General features: G+C 57.2%; 1 protein-coding gene across 1 annotated transcript in view; it reads left to right on the top strand.

Moving 5' to 3' along the window:
* The window catches only part of LOC116937386 (anosmin-1-like), an 83536-nt gene that overhangs the window by 37023 nt on the left and 24148 nt on the right, over window positions 1–22365 (top strand). The window contains exons 3-5 of the mRNA XM_076055210.1: window positions 5515–5577; window positions 15632–15842; window positions 18249–18475. Of these exons, the coding sequence (XP_075911325.1) occupies window positions 5515–5577; window positions 15632–15842; window positions 18249–18475 (501 nt within the window). The remainder of the gene's footprint in view (window positions 1–5514; window positions 5578–15631; window positions 15843–18248; window positions 18476–22365) is intronic.

Below are 22365 nucleotides of genomic sequence, written 5' to 3'. Positions count from 1 at the left end.
CTGTGGTGGTGGTGGTGATGATGGCTGTGATGGTAATGATTGGTGGAAGTGATGGGTGATGGCTGTGGTGGTGGTGTTGATGGCTGTGATGGTAATGATTGGTGGAAGTGGTGGTGAATGGCTGTGGTGGTGGTGATGATGGCTGTGATGGTAATGATTGGTGGAAGTGGTGGTGAATGGCTGTGGTGGTGGTGATGATGGCTGTGATGGTAATGATTGGTGGAAGTGGTGGTGATGGCTGTGGTGGTGGTGGTGATGGCTGTGATGGTAATGATTGGTGGAAGTGGTGGTGAATGGCTGTGGTGGTGGTGATGATGGCTGTGATGGTAATGATTGGTGGAAGTGGTGGTGAATGGCTGTGGTGGTGGTGATGATGGCTGTGATGGTAATGATTGGTGGAAGTGGTGGTGAATGGCTGTGGTGGTGGTGGTGATGATGGCTGTGATGGTAATGATTGGTGGAAGTGGTGGTGAATGGCTGTGGTGGTGGTGGTGGTGATGATGGCTGTGATGGTAATGATTGGTGGAAGTGGTGGTGATGGCTGTGGCGATGGCTGTGGTACTGGTGGCGATGTCTCTGGTGATGGTGATGGCCGTGGTGGTGGCGGCGGAGGTGGTGATTGCCGTGTCTGGCAAAAACAACCCCTTACCTCCCGCCGGTGCCGGACGGCAACGCTGTGGTGGATGTGAGCAATGCCATGGAGGGAAGACCAATTCCAGAACAAGCTCTACCCCTTCATGGTGCTTGTAGCCACCACAGCAGCCAAACAGGGGATCTGGATGGGTGCGAGGGGCTGACAGCCCCTCCACCTGCAATTATTTACACTGAAGCACGTGAAAAATATTGAACGAAGCTTGTGCCGGAGGCCCCGGGGGGACAGGCGTCTACGACGTCTCCTGGCCAAACCCCAATTGGCGGAGCCAGGAAATTGAATCTCTACCCTCGGGGCTCCTCCAGAAACAACGAAAAGCCACTGCGGGTGACCAAGTGGAATGTTCGAACGCTCACTGCGGAGGAGAGGCTGCCACTCCTCTGTCGGGAGCTGGATCGGTACCACCTGGATCTCTGCGGTAGTCAGGAGGCCCGGTGGACCGGTTCTGGCTCCTGCCACCATGAGGGGTGGACAGTCCTCTACTCGGGACAACAGACTGCCAAACAACAGGGTGTGGCGCTTCTTTTGAACAAAATAATGAAGGGGGCGTGGGAGCGTGGCGGTGAGATGTGGGACGCTGTAAGCCCCAGGCTACATTGGGCTCGCCTTCCCATCAACCGGAGGCGAGGAGTGGTGGTCGTGGTTACTTATGCCCCCACCGAAGATGAACACCCGTGGAGGGATGCAGGCAAGGCCGATAAGTCAGATGCCTTCTATGACCTCCTGTCACAGGTGCTGGCTAAAGTGGCCCCTCGGGATAGAGTCATCCTGTTGGGTGACTTCAATGCCCCAGTAGGTCATGATGCTGGCACCTGGTCTGGAGTGATTGGAAGGCATGAGCCAGATCAGCTCAATAACAACGGTAGGAGGCTGCTAGATTTTTGTGCAGCCCATGGGCTTGTAATTACCAACACGCTGTTCCGGCATCGGCGCATCCACACAACATCATGGATGCACGCTGGGTCCAAGCAAGAACATCTTCTGGACTACATAGTGACGGAACAGCGGATGCGGGCCCATGTCTTTGACACCAGGACCTACCGTGGAGCTGATCTGCCCACTGACCATCGGATTGTCATCTGTAAGATGAGCCTGCCATTCTTCCACTCCGGTGGTGGGTGTACACCCAGGACCCCATTCAAACCCACAGTGGCCTTGTCTAAGCTAGCTGATGAAAGTTGCAAGCGAGAACTTCAACATCGCTTGCTTCCGGGGTTGGCATCGTCCCCGTCTCCTCCTGATATCGAGGGGAAATGGGCGAGGTTTAGGACTGTGACTCATGCAGCTGCAATGGCTGCTTTGGGTACACGGTCCAAACCTCTCCAGAGACCCTGGCTGACAGAGGAGGTGTTCAGGCTGGCTGAGAAAAAGCGACAGACCCACTCTCATCGTCTACAGCATCCCACTTCAGAGAATGAGGAGGCATACCGCAGCCTTCGCTCGGAGGTTCGGAGAGCCGTGAGGCGCTGCAAGGATGGGTGGTGGTCGCGGGTTGCTGAAGAGATGGGAGTCTGCCTCAATGGCCCGCGATCACAAATCACTCTTTAACTCCATCAAAAAAGTAACTTGCAGCGCCACACCTATTACCATTATTAGGGAAAAAAAGTTCATCTGATCTCCGACCTCCAGGAACAGGTTTGCAGATTTGCTGAGCATTTCTGTGAGGTCTTGGGCGGTGGGAAATACCTCAGCCTGGAAAACATCGTGGCACAAAGTGAGGATGACCCTGCTGAGGCTGAAGTGCCTCAAATATTGGAAGAAGTCACCCCCTGTGAGTAGCTTGCTGAGGTGCCATCTGTTGAGGAAGTACTGAAGGCGATCCGGAGTCTGAGACCAGGAAAGGCAGCGGGCAGAGATGATCTCCCAAGCGAATTGCCGAGGGAGGGTGGCGTTTGTGCACAGACTGCCCTACATGACATCATAACAAGTCTGGACCACTGGATGGGTTCCGCAGGATTGGAAGGATGCCCTGGTGGTCCCCCTCTTTAAGAAGGGGGACCGCACAGACTGTAACAACTACAGGGGCATCTCACTCCTCAGTGTGCAGGGAAAGGTCCTGGCAAGGATTATTCAACATCGCATTGCCAGGCACGCTGAGGAGAGGCTTGCGGAGCCCCAGTGTGATTTCAGCAAAGGCCGGTCCTGCATAGACGCCATATTTTCTGTCCTTTGGCTACAGCAGAGGAAAAGGGAATTCCAACAAGACCTACATCTCTGCTTTATTGACCTGGTCAAGGCCTATGATACCATCAGTAGGCCTGGGCTCTGGGTTGTTCTTCATGCTTTTGGAGTCCCTGACCCTCTACTCACGATCATTAAGGACCTTCATGATGGTGAGCGGGCCCGGGTAAAACTACATGGCCGGAAGTCGGAGCCATTCCCTGTACACCTTTGGGTGCGACAGGGATGTCCTCTGGCTCCCACATTATTTAACATCTATTTTTACCACGTAGTTCGTGAAGCTTTTAATGGCTGTACCGGAGGAATTTACATCTGTTTCAGATACAATAGGAGGCTGATCGATGCCTGGGTGCGGTCAAGAGATGGCTCCCTATTGGTCACCATGTTATGTGTGCCGATGATCTGGTGATTACTGCTCACTCAGAGGAGTTGGAGGCGCTGCTACTGAACTTGGAGCTTTCCACTATAAGAGGTGGGGCTTTACCATCAGCCCCACCAAAACTAAGCACCTGCCTCTGTATGTTGTGCCATTAGACACTCCACCCCCACATCTCCCAATTGGTGATGGGGCAGTTGTGGAGAGAGTGGAGAGTTTCCCATACCTGGGCAGTGTGCTCATGACCGGTCTTGCTCCGAATCAGTCGAGCGGCATTATCTTTTAATAAGCTGCGTAACGCTGTGTGGAAGCTACCTGGTCTGTCGCCCTCTTTTTTCTACGCTTGCAATACGTGGACCCCCCTAATGGAACATCTTCGCCGGTTAGAAACATTTAAGCTGGCCTGCCTACAATCCAATCTGGGTTTAACGAGGCTGGATTGTGTGAGGAGCTCACAAATCCTTGAAAGATCTGGACAAAGTCCCATCGGTGAGCTCCTCCGGCAGGCAAGGCTGCGTTGGCTGGGCCATATAGCCCGCATGCCCAGCCATCGCCCGCCTTAACAGCTTTTGTTCGGATGGATCGAGGGGGCTAAACGGGCGCGGCACCGGCTAGAGAAGAGATGGAGTGATGTGGTACAGGAGGACGTGGAGCTGAGTGGACTTGCCGATGACTGGTACCAGCGGTGTCAAGATCGGTCTCTGTGGAGGAGGCTCGTGAAGGACGCTACTGGGCAGTTGGAGGCAGTCGCCCTCCAACTACAATGGAGGGCGGTCCGTGGCACCTGCTGGGTCTGCCCCGTGACCTCCTGCCGGCGGGCGTTCGAGACTTCACGTGGCCTCCACGTGCACATGGCCTGGCACAAACGTCGTGGTGACGTCCCCGTCACGTGGTGGCGAATGGCGGTTGTTGTTGATGGCTGTGGTGGTAAAGGCTTTAATGTGGTTAATGTGGTTGTGGTTAATATGGTTAACGTGGTTGTGGTTAACGTGTGTTGTTGTGGTTGTGGTGGTTAACGTGGTTGTTGTGGTTAACGTGGTGGTTGTGGTGGTTAACGTGGTGGTTGTGGTTAACGTGGTTGTGGTTAACGTGTTTGTTGTGGTTGTGGTGGGTAACGTGGTGGTTGTGGTTGTTAACGTGGTGGTTGTGGTGGTTAACGTGGTTGTTGTGGTTAACGTGGTTGTTGTGGTTGTGGTGGGTAACGTGGTGGTTGTGGTTAACGTGGTTGTGGTGGTTAACGTGGTTGTTGTGGTTGTGGTGGGTAACGTGGTGGTTGTGGTTGATGTGGTGGTTGTGGTGGTTAACGTGGTGGTTGTGGTTAACATGGTGGTTGTGGTGGTTGTGGTGGGTAACGTGGTGGTTGTGGTTAACGTGGTTGTGGTTAACGTGGTGGTTGTGGTTAACATGGTGGTTGTGGTGGTTAACGTGGTGGTGGTTAACGTGGTGGTTGTGGTTAACGTGGTGGTTAACGTGGTGGTTGTGGTTAACGTTGTGGTGGTTGTGGTGGTTAACGTGGTGGTTGTGGTGGTTAACGTGGTGGTTGTGGTGGTTAACGTGGTTGTTTTGGTTAACATGGTGGTTGTGGTTGTTGTGGTGGGTAACGTGGTGGTTGTGGTTAACGTGGTTGTGGTGGTTAACGTGGTTGTGGTGGTTAACGTGGTGGTTGTGGTTAACATGGTGGTTGTGGTGGTTAACGTGGTTGTTTTGGTTAACATGGTGGTTGTGGTGGTTGTGGTGGGTAACGTGGTGGTTGTGGTTAACGTGGTTGTGGTGGTTAACGTGGTTGTGGTGGTTAACGTGGTGGTGGTGGTTAACGTGGTTGTTGTGGTTGTGGTGGGTAACGTGGTGGTTGTGGTTAACCTGGTTGTGGTGGTTAACGTGGTGGTTGTGGTTAACATGGTGGTTGTGCTGGGTAACGTGGTGGTTGTGGTTGTTAACGTGGTGGTTGTGGTGGTTGTGGTTAACGTGTTTGTTGTGGTGGTTGTGGTTAACCTGGTTGTGGTGGGTAACGTGGTGGTTGTGGTGGGTAACGTGGTGGTTGTGGTGGGTAACGTGGTGGTTGTGGTGGTTAACGTGGTGGTTGTGGTTAACGTGGTGGTTGTGGTGGTTAACGTGGTGGTTGTGGTTAACATTGTGGTTGTGGTTAACATGGTGGTTAACGTGGTGGTTGTGGTGGTTAACGTGGTTGTTTTGGTTAACATGGTGGTTGTGGTGGTTGTGGTTAACGTGGTGGTTGTGGTTAACGTGGTGGTTGTGGTTAACATGGTTGTTTTGGTTAACATGGTGGTTGTGGTGGTTTCTGCAGTGCCTTCGTCCCTGCAAAGAATTCTGGGAGCTGGAAGTGGCCGACTGCAAGAGGAAGTGCAAGGTGGGGTCAGGGCGGGGTCAGGGTGGGGTCACGGCGGGGTCACCGTCATCGTCACCGTCGTCATCATCGTCGCCACCATCGTCACGATCGTCATCATCGTCATCACCATCGTCACCACCATCATCGTCATCGCCATCGTCACAACCGTCGCCATCGTCTGCCTGTGTGTGTCTGGCTGTGTGTGTCTGGCTGTGTGTGTCTGTGTGTGTGTGTGTGTCTGTGTGTGTGTCTGTGCCTGTGTGTACATGTCTGTGTGTGTGTGCCTGTGTGTGTGTCTGCCTGTGTGTGTGCATGTGTCTGTGTGTATGTGCGTGTCTTTGTCTGTGCCTGTGTGTACATGTCTGTGTGTGTGTTTGCCTGTGTGTGTGTGTGCCTGCCTGTGTGTGTGTCTGCCTTTGTGCATGTCTGCCTGTGCGTGTGCAAGTGTCTGTGTGTATGTGCGTGTCTGTGGCTGTGCCTGTGTGTACATGTCTGTGTGTGTGTCGGCCTGTGTGTGTGTCTGTCTGTGTGTGTGTCTGTGTGTGTGCCTGTGTGTGTGTCTGTCTGCCCGTGTGTGTCTGTGTGTGTGTGCCTGTGTGTCTGTCTGCCCGTGTGTGCCTGTGTGTGTCTGCCTGTGTCTGTGTGTGTGCCTGTGTGTGTCTGCCTGTGTGTGTGTGTGTGCCTGTGTGTGTCTGCCTGTGTGTGTGTGTGCGTGTGTGTGTCTGCCTGTGTGTGCGTGTGTGTGTCTGCCTGTGTGTGTGTCTGTCTGCCTGTGTGTGTGTGTCTGTCTGCCTGTGTGTCTGCCTGTGTGTGTCTGCCTGTGTGTACATGTCTGTGTGTGTGTCTGCCTGCCTGTGTGTGTGTCTGTGTGTGTGTGTCTGCCTGTGTGTGTGTCTGTGTGTGTGTCTGCGTGTGTGTGTGTGTGTCTGCCTGTGTGTGTGTGTCTGCCTGTGTGTGTGTGTCTGCCTGTGTGTGTGTGTGTCTGTGTGTGTGTCTGCCTGTGTGTGTGTCTGTGTGTGTGTCTGCCTGCCTGTGTGTGTCTGCCTGTGTGTGTCTGCCTGTGTGTGTGTGTGTTTGTGTGTGTGTGTCTGTGTGTGTGTGTCTGCCTGTGTGTGTTTGTGTGTGTGTGTCTGCCTGTGTGTGTCTGCCTGTGTGTGTGTCTGCCTGTGTGTGTGTCTGTGTCTGTGTGTGTGTCTGTGTCTGTGTGTCTGTGTCTGTGTGTCTGTGTGTGTGTGTCTGTGTGTGTGTGTACGTGTCTCGATTCCACCAAGACCACCAGTGACGATTCTCTGAACCGGTCCTGGGCCTCCTCCCCTAGGTCGACTCAGCCTCAAATGAGTCACCTGGTGCGGTGTGTAGTGAACATCGCTAGCACTGGGGGAGAGACAAAGGCGGCCGGGCGTGGTGCTGCCCACCCACCCCCCTCGTGTGCCACAGCGCCGGTAGCTAACAGCACTTGCCCCTACAGCCTGTTAGAGGCTACACGGGGGATCTTTGTCTGTGTATAGGTGCTGCTGCTACTCGCTAACAGCACTTGCCCCTACAGCCTGTTAGAGGCTACACGGGGGATATTTGTCTGTGTATAGGTGCTTCTGGTACTCGCTAACAGCACTTGCCCCTACAGCCTGTTAGAGGCTACACGGGGGATCTTTGTCTGTGTATAGGTGCTAATGCTACTCGCTAACAGCACTTGCCCCTACAGCCTGTTAGAGGCTACACGGGGGATCTTTGTCTGTGTATAGGTGCTGCTTCTGCTCGCTAACAGCACTTGCCCCTACAGCCTGTTAGAGGCTACACGGGGGATCTTTGTCTGTGTATAGGTGCTGCTTCTGCTCGCTAACAGCACTTGCCCCTACAGCCTGTTAGAGGCTACACGGGGGATCTTTGTGTATAGGTGCTGCTGCTACTCGCTAACAGCACTTGCCCCTACAGCCTGTTAGAGGCTACACGGGGGATCTTTGTCTTTGTGTGTCTCACCACAAGAATTCCCACGCAGTTCCAACGCAACCACTCATCCCACCCATCATCATCATCATCATCTCACCCCTACACAATGCCACCCATTATGCCCCCCACCCCAGCAGAGTCAACACGCAGTGTGGGGGTGGGGGGAGGGGGGACTCCGGATGGTGGGGGGAAGGGTGGGGGGGGATGCAAAGGTGGCAGAGCGAAGCTCGTAAATGTGGTGGTGGTGGGGGGGGGGTGGTGGTGGGGGGGGGGGTGGTGGGGGTGGTGGTGGTGGTGATGGTGATCCTGGTGGTGGTGATGGTGGTGGTGAAGGCGGTGGGGGTGGCGGTGATGGTGGTGGTGGTGATGGTGGGGGTGGTGGTGGTGGTGGTGATGGTGGTGATGGAGGTGGTGGTGGTGGTGATGGTGGTGGTGGTGATGGTGGTGATGGTGGGGGTGGTGGTGGTGGTGGTGATGGTGGTGATGGAGGTGGTGGTGGTGGTGATGGTGGTGGTGGGGGTGGTGGCGACCGCTTTGAATGGACCCAAGTCACAACTACCACCACCACTCACTCACCCACCCACTCATCCACCCACTCATCCACCCACTCATCCACACACTTACCCACCCACACTCTCACTCACCCACCCTCTCACCCACCCACCCACCCTCTCACTCACCCACCCACCCTCTCACTCACCCACCCACCCTCTCACTCACCCACCCACCCTCTCACTCACCCACCCTCTCACTCATTCACCCACCCACCCTCTCACCCACCCACCCTCCCACCCACTAACTCACTCACTCTCCCACCTACTCACCCACCCACCCTCTCACTCACCCACCCTCTCACTCATTCACCCACCCACCCTCTCACCCACCCACCCTCCCACCCACTAACTCACTTACTCTCCCACCCACCCACTCACCCACCCACCCTCTCACTCACCCACCCTCTCACTCACCCACCCTCTAACTCACCCACCCCCTGACTCACCCACCCTCTCACTCATTCACCCACCCACTAATTCACCCACCCACCTACCCACCCACCTACCCACCCACTAACTCACCCACCCTGCCACCCACCAACCCACCCACTAACCCACCCACTAACCCACCCTCCCACCCACCCTCCCACCCACTAACTCACTCACTCTCCCACTCACTCACCCACCCACCCTCTCACTCACCCACCCTCTCACTCACCCACCCTCTCACTCATTCACCCACCCACTAACTCACCAACCCACCTACCCACCCATCCAATCACCCACCCTCCACCCACTCATCCACCCACCCACCCTCCCACCCAACCACTCACCCACCCTCCCACCCAAACACTCACCAACCCTCCCACCCAACCACTCACCCACCCTGCCACCCACCAACCCTGCCACCCACCAACCCTCTCACTCATTCACTCGCCCACTAACTCACCCACCCACCTATCCACTCACCCATCCACCCTCCCACCCAATCACTCATCCACCCACTCATCCACCCTCCCACCCACCCACCTACCCACCCATCAACTCACCCACCCACCTACCCACCCATCCACTCACCTACCCATCCACTCACCCACCCACGCACCCACCCACCCACTAACTCACCCACCCACCTACCCACCCATTCACTCACCCACCCACCCACTCACCCACCCACACACTATCTCACCCACTAATTCACCCACCCACCTACCCACCCATTGACTTACCCACCCACCCACCCATTCACTCATCCACCCACCCACCCACTAACTCACCCACCCACCCACTAACTCACCCACCCACCTACCCACCCACCTACTCACCCACCCACCTACACACCAACCCACTTACCCACCCATCCACTCACCCACCCTGCCACTCGCCAACCCTCTCACTCATTCACTCGCCCACTAACTCACCCACCCTGCCACCCTCCCACCCACCAACCCACCCACCCACCCTCCCACCCACCAACCCACTCACCCACCCTGCCACCCACCCACTAACCCACCCATCCACCCACCCACCCACCCACTCACCCACCCACTCACTCAACCACCCTTCCACCCACCAACCCTCTCACTCATTCACTCACCCACCCACCCACCTACCCACCCATCCACTCACCTACCCATCCACTCACCCACCCACCCACTCACCCACCCACCCACTAACTCACCCACCCACCTACCCACCCATTCACTCACCCACCCACCCACTCACCCACCCACACACTAACTCACCCACTAACTCACCCACCCACCTACCCACCCATTGACTTACCCACCCACCCACCCATTCACTCATCCACCCACCCACTAACTCACCCACCCACCCACTAACTCACCCACCCACCTACCCACCCACCCACTCACCCACCCACCTACACACCTAACCCACCTACCCACCCATCCACTCACCCACCCTGCCACCCGCCAACCCTCTCACTCGTTCACTCGCCCACTAACTCACCCACCCTGCCACCCTCCCACCCACCAACCCACCCACCCACCCTCCCACCCACCAACCCACTCACCCACCCTGCCACCCACCCACTAACCCACCCATCCACCCACCCACCCACCCACTCACCCACCCACTCACTCAACCACCCTTCCACCCACCAACCCTCTCACTCATTCACTCACCCACCCACCCACCTACCCACCCATCCACTCACCTACCCATCCACTCACCCACCCACCCACTCACCCACCCACCCACTAACTCACCCACCCACCTACCCACCCATTCACTCACCACCCACCCACTCACCCACCCACACACTAACTCACCCACTAACTCACCCACCCACCTACCCACCCATTGACTTACCCACCCACCCACCCATTCACTCATCCACCCACCCACTAACTCACCCACCCACCCACTAACTCACCCACCCACCTACCCACCCACCCACTCACCCACCCACCTACACACCTAACCCACCTACCCACCCATCCACTCACCCACCCTGCCACCCACCAACCCTCTCACTCGTTCACTCGCCCACTAACTCACCCACCCTGCCACCCTCCCACCCACCAACCCACCCACCCCACCCTCCCACCCACCAACCCACTCACCCACCCTGCCACCCACCCACTAACCCACCCATCCACCCACCCACCCACCCACTCACCCACCCACTCACTCAACCACCCTTCCACCCACCAACCCTCTCACTCATTCACTCACCCACCCACCCACCTACCCACCCATCCACTCACCTACCCATCCACTCACCCACCCACCCACTCACCCACCCACCCACTAACTCACCCACCCACCTACCCACCCATTCACTCACCCACCCACCCACTCACCCACCCACACACTAACTCACCCACTAACTCACCCACCCACCTACCCACCCATTGACTTACCCACCCACCCACCCATTCACTCATCCACCCACCCACTAACTCACCCACCCACCCACTAACTCACCCACCCACCTACCCACCCACCCACTCACCCACCCACCTACACACCTAACCCACCTACCCACCCATCCACTCACCCACCCTGCCACCCACCAACCCTCTCACTCGTTCACTCGCCCACTAACTCACCCACCCTGCCACCCTCCCACCCACCAACCCACCCACCCACCCTCCCACCCACCAACCCACTCACCCACCCTGCCACCCACCCACTAACCCACCCATCCACCCACCCACCCACCCACTCACCCACCCACTCACTCAACCACCCTTCCACCCACCAACCCTCTCACTCATTCACTCACCCACCCACCCACCTACCCACCCCATCCACTCACCTACCCATCCACTCACCCACCCACCCACTCACCCACCCACCCACTAACTCACCCACCCACCTACCCACCCATTCACTCACCCACCCACCCACTCACCCACCCACACACTAACTCACCCACTAACTCACCCACCCACCTACCCACCCATTGACTTACCCACCCACCCACCCATTCACTCATCCACCCACCCACTAACTCACCCACCCACCCACTAACTCACCCACCCACCTACCCACCCACCCACTCACCCACCCACCTACACACCTAACCCACCTACCCACCCATCCACTCACCCACCCTGCCACCCGCCAACCCTCTCACTCGTTCACTCGCCCACTAACTCACCCACCCTGCCACCCTCCCACCCACCAACCCACCCACCCACCCTCCCACCCACCAACCCACTCACCCACCCTGCCACCCACCCACTAACCCACCCATCCACCCACCCACCCACCCACTCACCCACCCACTCACTCAACCACCCTTCCACCCACCAACCCTCTCACTCATTCACTCACCCACCCACCCACCCACCTACCCACCCATCCACTCACCTACCCATCCACTCACCCACCCACCCACTCACCCACCCACCCACTAACTCACCCACCCACCTACCCACCCATTCACTCACCCACCCACCCACTCACCCACCCACACACTAACTCACCCACTAACTCACCCACCCACCTACCCACCCATTGACTTACCCACCCACCCACCCATTCACTCATCCACCCACCCACTAACTCACCCACCCACCCACTAACTCACCCACCCACCTACCCACCCACCCACTCACCCACCCACCTACACACCTAACCCACCTACCCACCCATCCACTCACCCACCCTGCCACCCACCAACCCTCTCACTCGTTCACTCGCCCACTAACTCACCCACCCTGCCACCCTCCCACCCACCAACCCACCCACCCACCCTCCCACCCACCAACCCACTCACCCACCCTGCCACCCACCCACTAACCCACCCATCCACCCACCCACCCACCCACTCACCCACCCACTCACTCAACCACCCTTCCACCCACCAACCCTCTCACTCATTCACTCACCCACCCACCCACCTACCCACCCATCCACTCACCTACCCATCCACTCACCCACCCACCCACTCACCCACCCACCCACTAACTCACCCACCCACCTACCCACCCATTCACTCACCCACCCACCCACTCACCCACCCACACACTAACTCACCCACTAACTCACCCACCCACCTACCCACCCATTGACTTACCCACCCACCCACCCATTCACTCATCCACCCACCCACTAACTCACCCACCCACCCACTAACTCACCCACCCACCTACCCACCCACCCACTCACCCACCCACCTACACACCTAACCCACCTACCCACCCATCCACTCACCCACCCTGCCACCCACCAACCCTCTCACTCGTTCACTCGCCCACTAACTCACCCACCCTGCCACCCTCCCACCCACCAACCCACCCACCCACCCTCCCACCCACCAACCCACTCACCCACCCTGCCACCCACCCACTAACCCACCCATCCACCCACCCACCCACCCACTCACCCACCCACTCACTCAACCACCCTTCCACCCACCAACCCTCTCACTCATTCACTCACCCACCCACCCACCTACCCACCCATCCACTCACCTATCCATCCACTCACCCACCCACCCACTCACCCACCCACCCACTAACTCACCCACCCACCTACCCACCCATTCACTCACCCACCCACCCACTCACCCACCCACACACTAACTCACCCACTAACTCACCCACCCACCTACCCACCCATTGACTTACCCACCCACCCACCCATTCACTCATCCACCCACCCACTAACTCACCCACCCACCCACTAACTCACCCACCCACCTACCCACCCACCCACTCACCCACCCACCTACACACCTAACCCACCTACCCACCCATCCACTCACCCACCCTGCCACCCACCAACCCTCTCACTCGTTCACTCGCCCACTAACTCACCCACCCTGCCACCCTCCCACCCACCAACCCACCCACCCACCCTCCCACCCACCAACCCACTCACCCACCCTGCCACCCACCCACTAACCCACCCATCCACCCACCCACCCACCCACTCACCCACCCACTCACTCAACCACCCTTCCACCCACCAACCCTCTCACTCATTCACTCACCCACCCACCCACCTACCCACCCATCCACTCACCTACCCATCCACTCACCCACCCACCCACTCACCCACCCACCCACTAACTCACCCACCCACCTACCCACCCATTCACTCACCCACCCACCCACTCACCCACCCACACACTAACTCACCCACTAACTCACCCACCCACCTACCCACCCATTGACTTACCCACCCACCCACCCACCCATTCACTCATCCACCCACCCACTAACTCACCCACCCACCCACTAACTCACCCACCCACCTACCCACCCACCCACTCACCCACCCACCTACACACCTAACCCACCTACCCACCCATCCACTCACCCACCCTGCCACCCACCAACCCTCTCACTCGTTCACTCGCCCACTAACTCACCCACCCTGCCACCCTCCCACCCACCAACCACCCACCCACCCTCCCACCCACCAACCCACTCACCCACCCTGCCACCCACCCACTAACCCACCCATCCACCCACCCACCCACCCACTCACCCACCCACTCACTCAACCACCCTTCCACCCACCAACCCTCTCACTCATTCACTCACCCACCCACCCACCTACCCACCCATCCACTCACCTACCCATCCACTCACCCACCCACCCACTCACCCACCCACCCACTAACTCACCCACCCACCTACCCACCCATTCACTCACCCACCCACCCACTCACCCACCCACACACTAACTCACCCACTAACTCACCCACCCACCTACCCACCCATTGACTTACCCACCCACCCACCCATTCACTCATCCACCCACCCACTAACTCACCCACCCACCCACTAACTCATCCACCCACCTACCCACCCACCCACTCACCCACCCACCTACACACCTAACCCACCTACCCACCCATCCACTCACCCACCCTGCCACCCACCAACCCTCTCACTCGTTCACTCGCCCACTAACTCACCCACCCTGCCACCCTCCCACCCACCAACCCACCCACCCACCCATCCACCCATCCACCCACCCACCCACCCACTCACTCAACCACCCTTCCACCCACCAACCCTCTCACTCATTCACTCACCCACTAACTCACCCATCCACCCTGCCACCCTCCCACTCATTCACCCTCCCACCCACCCACCCACCCACCCCACCCACCCACCCACCCCTCCCCACCCACCCAACCACTCACCCACCCTCTCGCCCAACCACTCACCCACCCTGCCACCCACCAACCCTGCCACCCACCAACCCTCTCACTCATTCACTCGCCCACTAACTCACCCACCCACCCTCCCACCCAATCACTCATCCACCCACTCATCCACCCTCCCTCCCACCCACCCACTAACTCACCCACCCACCCACTAACTCACCCACACACCTATCCACCCACCTACCCACTCACCCACCCACCTACCCACCTACACACCAACCCACCTACCCACCCATCCACTCACCCACCCTGCCACCCACCAATCCTCTCACTCATTCACTCGCCCACTAACTCACCCACCCTGCCACCCACCCTCCCCACCCTCCCACCCACCCTCCCACCCACCTCCCCACCCTCCCACCCACCCACCCACCTACCCACCCATCCATCCACTCACCCACCCACCCACTCACCCACCCACCCACCCTCCCCACCCACCCACCCACCTCCCCACCAACCCACCCACCCACCCACCTACCCACCCACCCACCCATTCACTCATCCACCCACCCACCCACTAACCCACCCACCCACCCACTAACTCACCCACCCACCTACCCACCCACCCACTCACCCACCCACCTACACACCTAACCCACCTACCCACCCATCCACTCACCCACCCTGCCACCCACCAACCCTCTCACTCGTTCACTCGCCCACTAACTCACCCACCCTGCCACTCTCCCACCCACCAACCCACCCACCCACCCATCCACCCACCCACCCACCCACCCACTCACTCAACCACCCTTCCACCCACCAACCCTCTCACTCATTCACTCACCCACTAACTCACCCATCCACCCTGCCACCCTCCCACCCATTCACCCTCCCACCCACCCACCCACCTCACCCACCCACTAACTCACCCACCAACCCACCCACCTCACCCACCCACCCACCCACTCACCCACCCTCCCACCTCCCCACCAACCCACCCACCCACCCACCCACCTCCCCCCCCCCACAGCGCCACCCCGAGTGCTCCCCGAGCTGCGACTTTGCCGCGTCCGCCCGGGACCCCCGTGGCTCTCCGTGCCCGCCGCCACGACTCTCGGCGGGCTTCACGGCGGCGTGCGTGCCGGCGTGCCGCAGCGACGCTCACTGCGGCACGCCGCGACGCTGCTGCGCCGACGACTGCGGAGGGGCCACGTGCCGGGCCACGCGCCCGGCCACGCGCGGTGAGGACGGGGCACGGCGGTTGGTGTTGTTGGTGTTGTTGTTGGTGTTGTGGTGGTGGTGGTGGTGGTTGTGATGGTGGCGGTGGTGGTGGTGGTGGTGGTGTTGTTGTTGTGACGGCGGTGGTGGTGGTGGTTGTGATGGTTGTGACAGTTGTGGCGGTGGCGGTGGTGGTGACGACGATGACGACGATGATGACGACGATGATGACGACGATGATGACGACGATGATGACGACGATGATGACGACGATGATGACGACGACGATGACGACGACGATGACGACGATGACAACGATGACGATGATGACGATGACGACTGTGGAGGGGCCACGTGCCGGGCCACGCGCCCGGCCACGCGCGGTGAGGACGGGGCACGGCGGGTGGCGGTTAGTGTTGGTGGTGTTGGTGTTGTTGTGACGGCGGTGGTGGTGGTGGTGGTGGTGTTGTTGGTGTTGTTGTTGGTGGTGTTGTTGTTGGTGTTGTTGGTGTTGTTGTTGTGACGGCAGTGGTGGTGGTGGTGGTGGTTGTGATGGTGGCGGTGGTGGTTGTGACAGTTGTGGCGGTGGCGGTGGTGGTGACGACGATGACGACGACGATGACGACGATGATGACGACGACGATGATGACGATGACGACGACGATGATGACGATGATGACGACGACGATGACGACGACGATGATGACGACGATGATGACGACGACGATGATGACGATGATGACGACGACGACGACGATGACGATGACGACGCCTCCATGTTTGTCGAGCTGTTCCTCGTGGCAGTCCAGGGTCAAAGAGCTCCCACACAGCAGATCGTCGAGGGCCTCCCACCCATAGTGATGTCATCAACTCGTGATGTCATCAACTCGTGACGTCATCAACTCGTGACGTCATCAACTCGTGATGTCATCAACTCGTGATGACATCAACTCGTGATGTCATCAACTCGTGTTGACATCAACTCGTGATGACATCAACTCGTGATGACATCAACTCGTGATGACATCAACTCGTGATGACATCAACTCGTGATGACATCAACTCGTGACGTCATCAACTCGTGATGACATCAACTCGTGATGACATCAACTCGTGATGTCATCAACTCGTGATGACATCAACTCGTGATGTCATCAACTCGTGTTGACATCAACTCGTGATGACATCAACTCGTGACGACATCAACTCGTGATGTCATCAACTCGTGACGTCATCAACTCGTGATGACATCAACTCGTGATGACATCAACTCGTGATGACATCAACTCGTGATGTCATCAACTCGTGTTGACATCAACTCGTGATGACATCAACTCGTGATGACATCAACTTCGTGATGTCATCAACTCGTGATGACATCAACTCGTGATGACATCAACTCGTGATGACATCAACTCGTGATGACATCAACACGTGATGACATCAACTCGCGATGACATCACTTCGTGATGACATCAACTTCGTGATGACATCAACTCGTGACGACATCAACTTCGTGACGACATCAACTCGTGACGTCATCAACTCGTGACGTCATCAACTCGTGATGTCATCAACTCGTGATGTCATCAACTCGTGATGTCATCAACTCGTGATGACATCAACTTCGTGATGACATCAACTCGTGATGTCATCAACTTCGTGATGACATCAACTCGTGATGTCATCAACTTCGTGATGACATCACGAAGTTGAAGCCTTTGTGACTGCAGGAACTCACATTCTGTGAAGTTCTTTCGGTTGAAGCCACCACGGAGATAGAGAAGACAGTAAAACATCGTCTTCAGGCGAGGTTGCGATCGTAACGCAGTGATAATTTAGTTATTTATTATTTTTAATTCACTTTGTTACTTATTATTTTATTGTTATTATTTTTCTATCCACGCGTGGCTTAACCGAAAGGACCGGAGCACAACTCGGAATGAGTCTGCCAGGAATGAACGTCACTCGATGCTGTTACACCCCGCGATGAGCCTCATCCTGCCTCTCCACTCACTCACTCACCCACTCACCCACTCACTCACTCACTCACCCACTCACTCACTCACTCACCCACTCACTCACCCACTCACTCACCCACTCACCCACTCACCCACTCACCCACTCACTCACTCACTCACCCACCCACTCACTCACTCACTCACCCTCACCCACTCACTCACCCTCTCACTCACCCACTCACTCACCCTCTCACTCACTCACTCACCTTCTCACCCTCTCACTCACCCTCTCACTCACTCACCCACTCACCTACACACTCACCCACTCACCCTCTCACTCACTCACTCACCCACTCACTCACCCACCCACCCACCCACTCACCCTCTCACCCACTCCCCCTCTCACCCACTCCCTCCCTCCATCTTCCCCGTGACCCCTTGACCTTCTCCCCCCCCCCCCCCCCCCAGGTGTGCCACTGAAGCCACAGAGCGAGCTGGCTGTGAGCCTCCAGCCCGGTGGGGGCGGGGCTACGGGGGGCGGGGCTACGGGGGGCGGGGCGACGTGGGTGGACGTCAGGTGGACGTCACGCTTTAACGTGTCGGCCCAGCCCGTGGTGTTCGTGCTGCAGGGCCGCTGGAACCACGGAATCCACCCCAGCGAGGTGGCCGCGTCGCCCTGGGAGACCGTCTCCATGGTAACTAGCGTCACCGTGGTTACTAGCGTCACCGTGGTAACTAGCGTCGCCCTGGGAGACCGTCTCCATGGTAACTAGCGTCACCGTGGTTACTAGCGTCTCCGTGGTAACTAGCGTCTCCGTGGTTACTAGCGTCACCGTGGTTACTAGCGTCTCCGTGGTTACTAGCGTCTCCGTGGTAACTAGCGTCTCCATGGTTACTAGCGTCTCCGTGGTTACTAGCATCACCATGGTTACTAGCGTCTCCGTGGTTACTAGCGTCTCCATGGTTACTAGCGTTTCTGTGGTAACTAGCGTCTCCATGGTAACTAGCGTCACCGTGGTTACTAGCGTCACCGTGGTAACTAGCGTCACCGTGGTAACTAGCGTCACCGTGGTTACTAGCGTCTCCATGGTAACTAGCGTGTCCGTGATTACTAGCGTCACCATGGTAACTAGAGTCTCCATGGTTACTAGCGTCTCTGTGGTAACTAGCGTCTCCATGGTAACTAGCGTGTCCGTGATTACTAGCGTCACCGTGGTAACTAGCGTCACCGTGGTTACTAGCGTCTCCATGGTAACTAGCATGTCCGTGGTTACTAGCGTCACCGTGGTAACTAGCGTCACCGTGGTAAGTAGCGTCACCGTGGTTACTAGCGTCTCCGTGGTAACTAGCGTCACCGTGGTTACTAGCGTCACCGTGGTAACTAGCGTCTCCGTGGTAACTAGCGTCACTGTGGTTACTAGCATCACCGTGGTAACTAGCGTCTCCGTGGTAACTAGCATCACCGTGGTAACTAGCGTCACCGTGGTAACTAGCGTCTCCGTGGTTACTAGCGTCTCCATGGTAACTAGCGTCTCCATGGTAACTAGCGTCTCCATGGTTACTAGCGTCTCCGTGGTAACTAGCGTCTCCGTGTCCGCGCGTCTCCGCGTGTCCCATGTCCCCATGTCACCCACCTCCCCTGGCGTGTGTACCCCAGACGTTCGAGTCCCGTGTCCGTGTGTCTCTGTGTGTCTCTGTGTGTCTCTGTGTGTATCTGTGTGTCTCCGTGTGTCTCCGTGTGTCTCTGTGTGTCTCTGTATGTCTCTGTGTGTCTCTGTCTCTGTATGTCTCTGTATGTCTCTGTATGTCTCCGTGTGTCTCTGTGTATCTCTGTGTGTGTCTGTGTGTGTCTCTGTGTGTCTCTGTGTGTCTCCGTGTGTCTCCGTGTGTCTCTCTGTGTCTCTGTGTGTCTCTGTGTGTCTCTGTCTCTGTGTATCTCTGTGTGTGTCTCTGTGTGTCTCCGTGTGTCTCTGTGTGTCTCCGTGTGTCTCTGTATGTCTGTGTGTGTCTCTATGTGTCTCCGTGTGTCCCCCCAGACGTCCGAGTCCCGTGTCCGCGTGTCCGGCCTGCGTCCCGCCTGCTGGTACCAGCTGCGCGTCGCCGTGTGTCTCTGTCTCCGTGTGTCTCTGTGTGTCTCCGTGTCTCTGTGTGTCTCTGTCTCTGTGTATCTCTGTGTCTCCGTGTGTCTCTGTGTGTCTCTGTCTCTGTGTATCTCTGTGTCTCCGTGTGTCTCTGTGTGTCTCCGTGCGTCTCTGTGTGTCTCCGTGCGTCTCCGTGTGTCTCTGTGTGTCTCTGTGTGTCTCTATGCGTCTCCGTGTGTCTGCGTGTGTCTCTGTGTGTCTCTGTGTGTGTCTCCGTGTGTCTCCGTGTGTCTCTGTGTGTCTCTGTGTGTCTCCGTGTCTCTGTGTGTCTCCGTGTGTATCTGTGTGTCTCTGTATATCTCTGTGTCTGTGTGTCTCTGTGTGTCTCTGTGTCTCTGTGTGTCTCTGTGTCTCTGTGTGTCTCTGTGTGTCTCCCCAGACGTCCGAGTCCCGTGTCCACGTGTCCGGTCTGCGTCCTGCTCGCTGGTACCAGCTGCGCGTCGCCGTGTGTCTCTGTCTCCGTGTGTCTCTGTGTGTCTCCGTGTGTCTCTGTGTGTCTCTGTGTGTCTCTGTCTCTGTGTATCTCTGTGTCTCCGTGTGTCTCTGTGTGTCTCCGTGCGTCTCTGTGTGTCTCCGTGCGTCTCCGTGTGTCTCTGTGTCTCTGTGTGTCTCTATGCGTCTCTATGTGTCTGCGTGTGTCTCTGTGTGTCTCTGTGTGTGTCTCCGTGTGTCTCCGTGTGTCTCCGTGTGTCTCCGTGTCTCTGTGTGTCTCTGTGTGTCTCCGTGTGTATCTGTGTGTCTCTGTATATCTCTGTGTCTGTGTGTCTCTGTGTATCTGTGTGTCTCTGTGTGTCTCTGTGTATCTCTGTGTGTCTCTGTGTATCTGTGTCTCCGTGTGTCTCCGTGTGTCTCTGTGTGTCTCCCCAGACGTCCGAGTCCCGTGTCCACGTGTCTGGCCTGCGTCCCGCCCGTTGGTACCAGCTGTGTGTCTCCGTGTGTTTCTGTGTGTCTCCGTGTGTCTCCGTGTGTCTCTGTGTGTCTCTGTGTATCTCTGTGTATCTGTGTGTCTCTGTGTGTCTCTGGGTGTCTCTGTATATTTCTGTGTGTCTCTGTGTGTGTCTCTGTGTGTCTCCGTGTGTCTCTGTGTATCTCTGTGTGTCTGTGTGTCTCTGTGTGTATCTCTGTGTGTCTCTGTGTGTCTGTGTGTCTCTGTGTGTCTCTGTGTGTCTCTGTGTGTCTCTGTATCTCTCTGTGTGTCTCTGTGTGTCTCTGTGTGTCTCTGTGTATCTCTGTGTGTCTCTGTGTGCCTCTGTGTCTGTGTGTATCTCTGTGTGTCTCTGTGTGTCTCTGTGTCTCTGTGTCTCTGTGTGTCTCTGTGTGTCTCCCCAGACGTCCGAGTCCCGTGTCCACGTGTCCGGTCTGCGTCCCGCTCGCTGGTACCAGCTGTGTCTCTGTGTGTCTCTGTGTGTCTCTGTGTGTATCTGTGTGTCTCTGTGTGTATCTGTGTGTCTGTGTGTCTCTGTGTGTCTCTGTGCGTCTCTGTGTGTCTCCGTGTCTCTGTGTGTCTCTGTGTGTCTCCCCAGACGTCCGAGTCCCGCGTCCACGTGTCCGGTCTGCGTCCCGCTCGCTGGTACCAGCTGTGTCTCTGTGTGTCTCTGTGTGTCTCTGTGTGTCTCTGTGTATCTCTGTGTGTCTGTGTGTGTCTGTGTGTGTCTCTGTGTGTCTCTGTGTGTCTCTGTGTCTCTGTGTGTCTCCCCAGACGTCCGAGTCCCGTGTCCGCGTGTCCGGGCTGCGTCCCGCCCGCTGGTACCAGCTGTGTCTCTGTGTGTCTCTGTGTGTGTCTGTGTGTCTCTGTGTGTCTGTGTGTATCTGTGTGTCTCTGTGTGTATCTGTGTGTCTGTGTGTATCTGTGTGTCTCTGTGTGTCTCTGTGTGTCTCTGTGTGTCTCTGTGTGTCTGTGTGTCTGTGTGTATCTGTGTGTCTCTGTGTGTCTCTGTGTGTCTCTGTGTGTCTCTGTGTATCTCTGTGTGTCTCTGTGTGTCTCTGTGTGTGTCTGTGTGTATCTGTGTGTCTCTGTGTGTCTGTGTGTCTCTGTGTGTCTCTGTGTGTCTCTGTGTGTCTCTGTGTGTCTGTGTGTCTCTGTGTGTCTCTGTGTGTCTCTGTGTGTCTGTGTGTCTCTGTGTATCTCTGTGTGTCTCTGTGTGTCTCCGTGTCTCTGTGTATCTCTGTGTGTCTCCCCAGACGTCCGAGTCCCGTGTCCGCGTGTCCGGTCTGCGTCCCGCCCGCTGGTACCAGCTGTGTCTCTGTGTGTCTCTGTGTGTCTCTGTGTGTATCTGTGTGTCTCTGTGTGTCTCTGTGTGTATCTGTGTGTCTCTGTGTGTATCTGTGTGTCTCTGTGTGTGTCTGTGTGTCTCTGTGTGTATCTGTGTGTCTCTGTGTGTGTCTGTGTGTATCTGTGTGTCTCTGTGTGTATCTGTGTGTCTGTGTGTCTCTGTGTGTCTCTG

This window comes from Petromyzon marinus, chromosome 70 (genome assembly GCF_048934315.1).
Source record: "Petromyzon marinus isolate PM22_M1 ecotype Great Lakes invasive population chromosome 70, UKy_Petmar_22M1.pri1.0, whole genome shotgun sequence".
Taxonomy (NCBI): Eukaryota; Metazoa; Chordata; class Hyperoartia; order Petromyzontiformes; family Petromyzontidae; genus Petromyzon; species Petromyzon marinus.
Note: the sequence above shows the minus strand (reverse complement) of the source record. Positions and strands in the feature narration are given on the sequence as shown.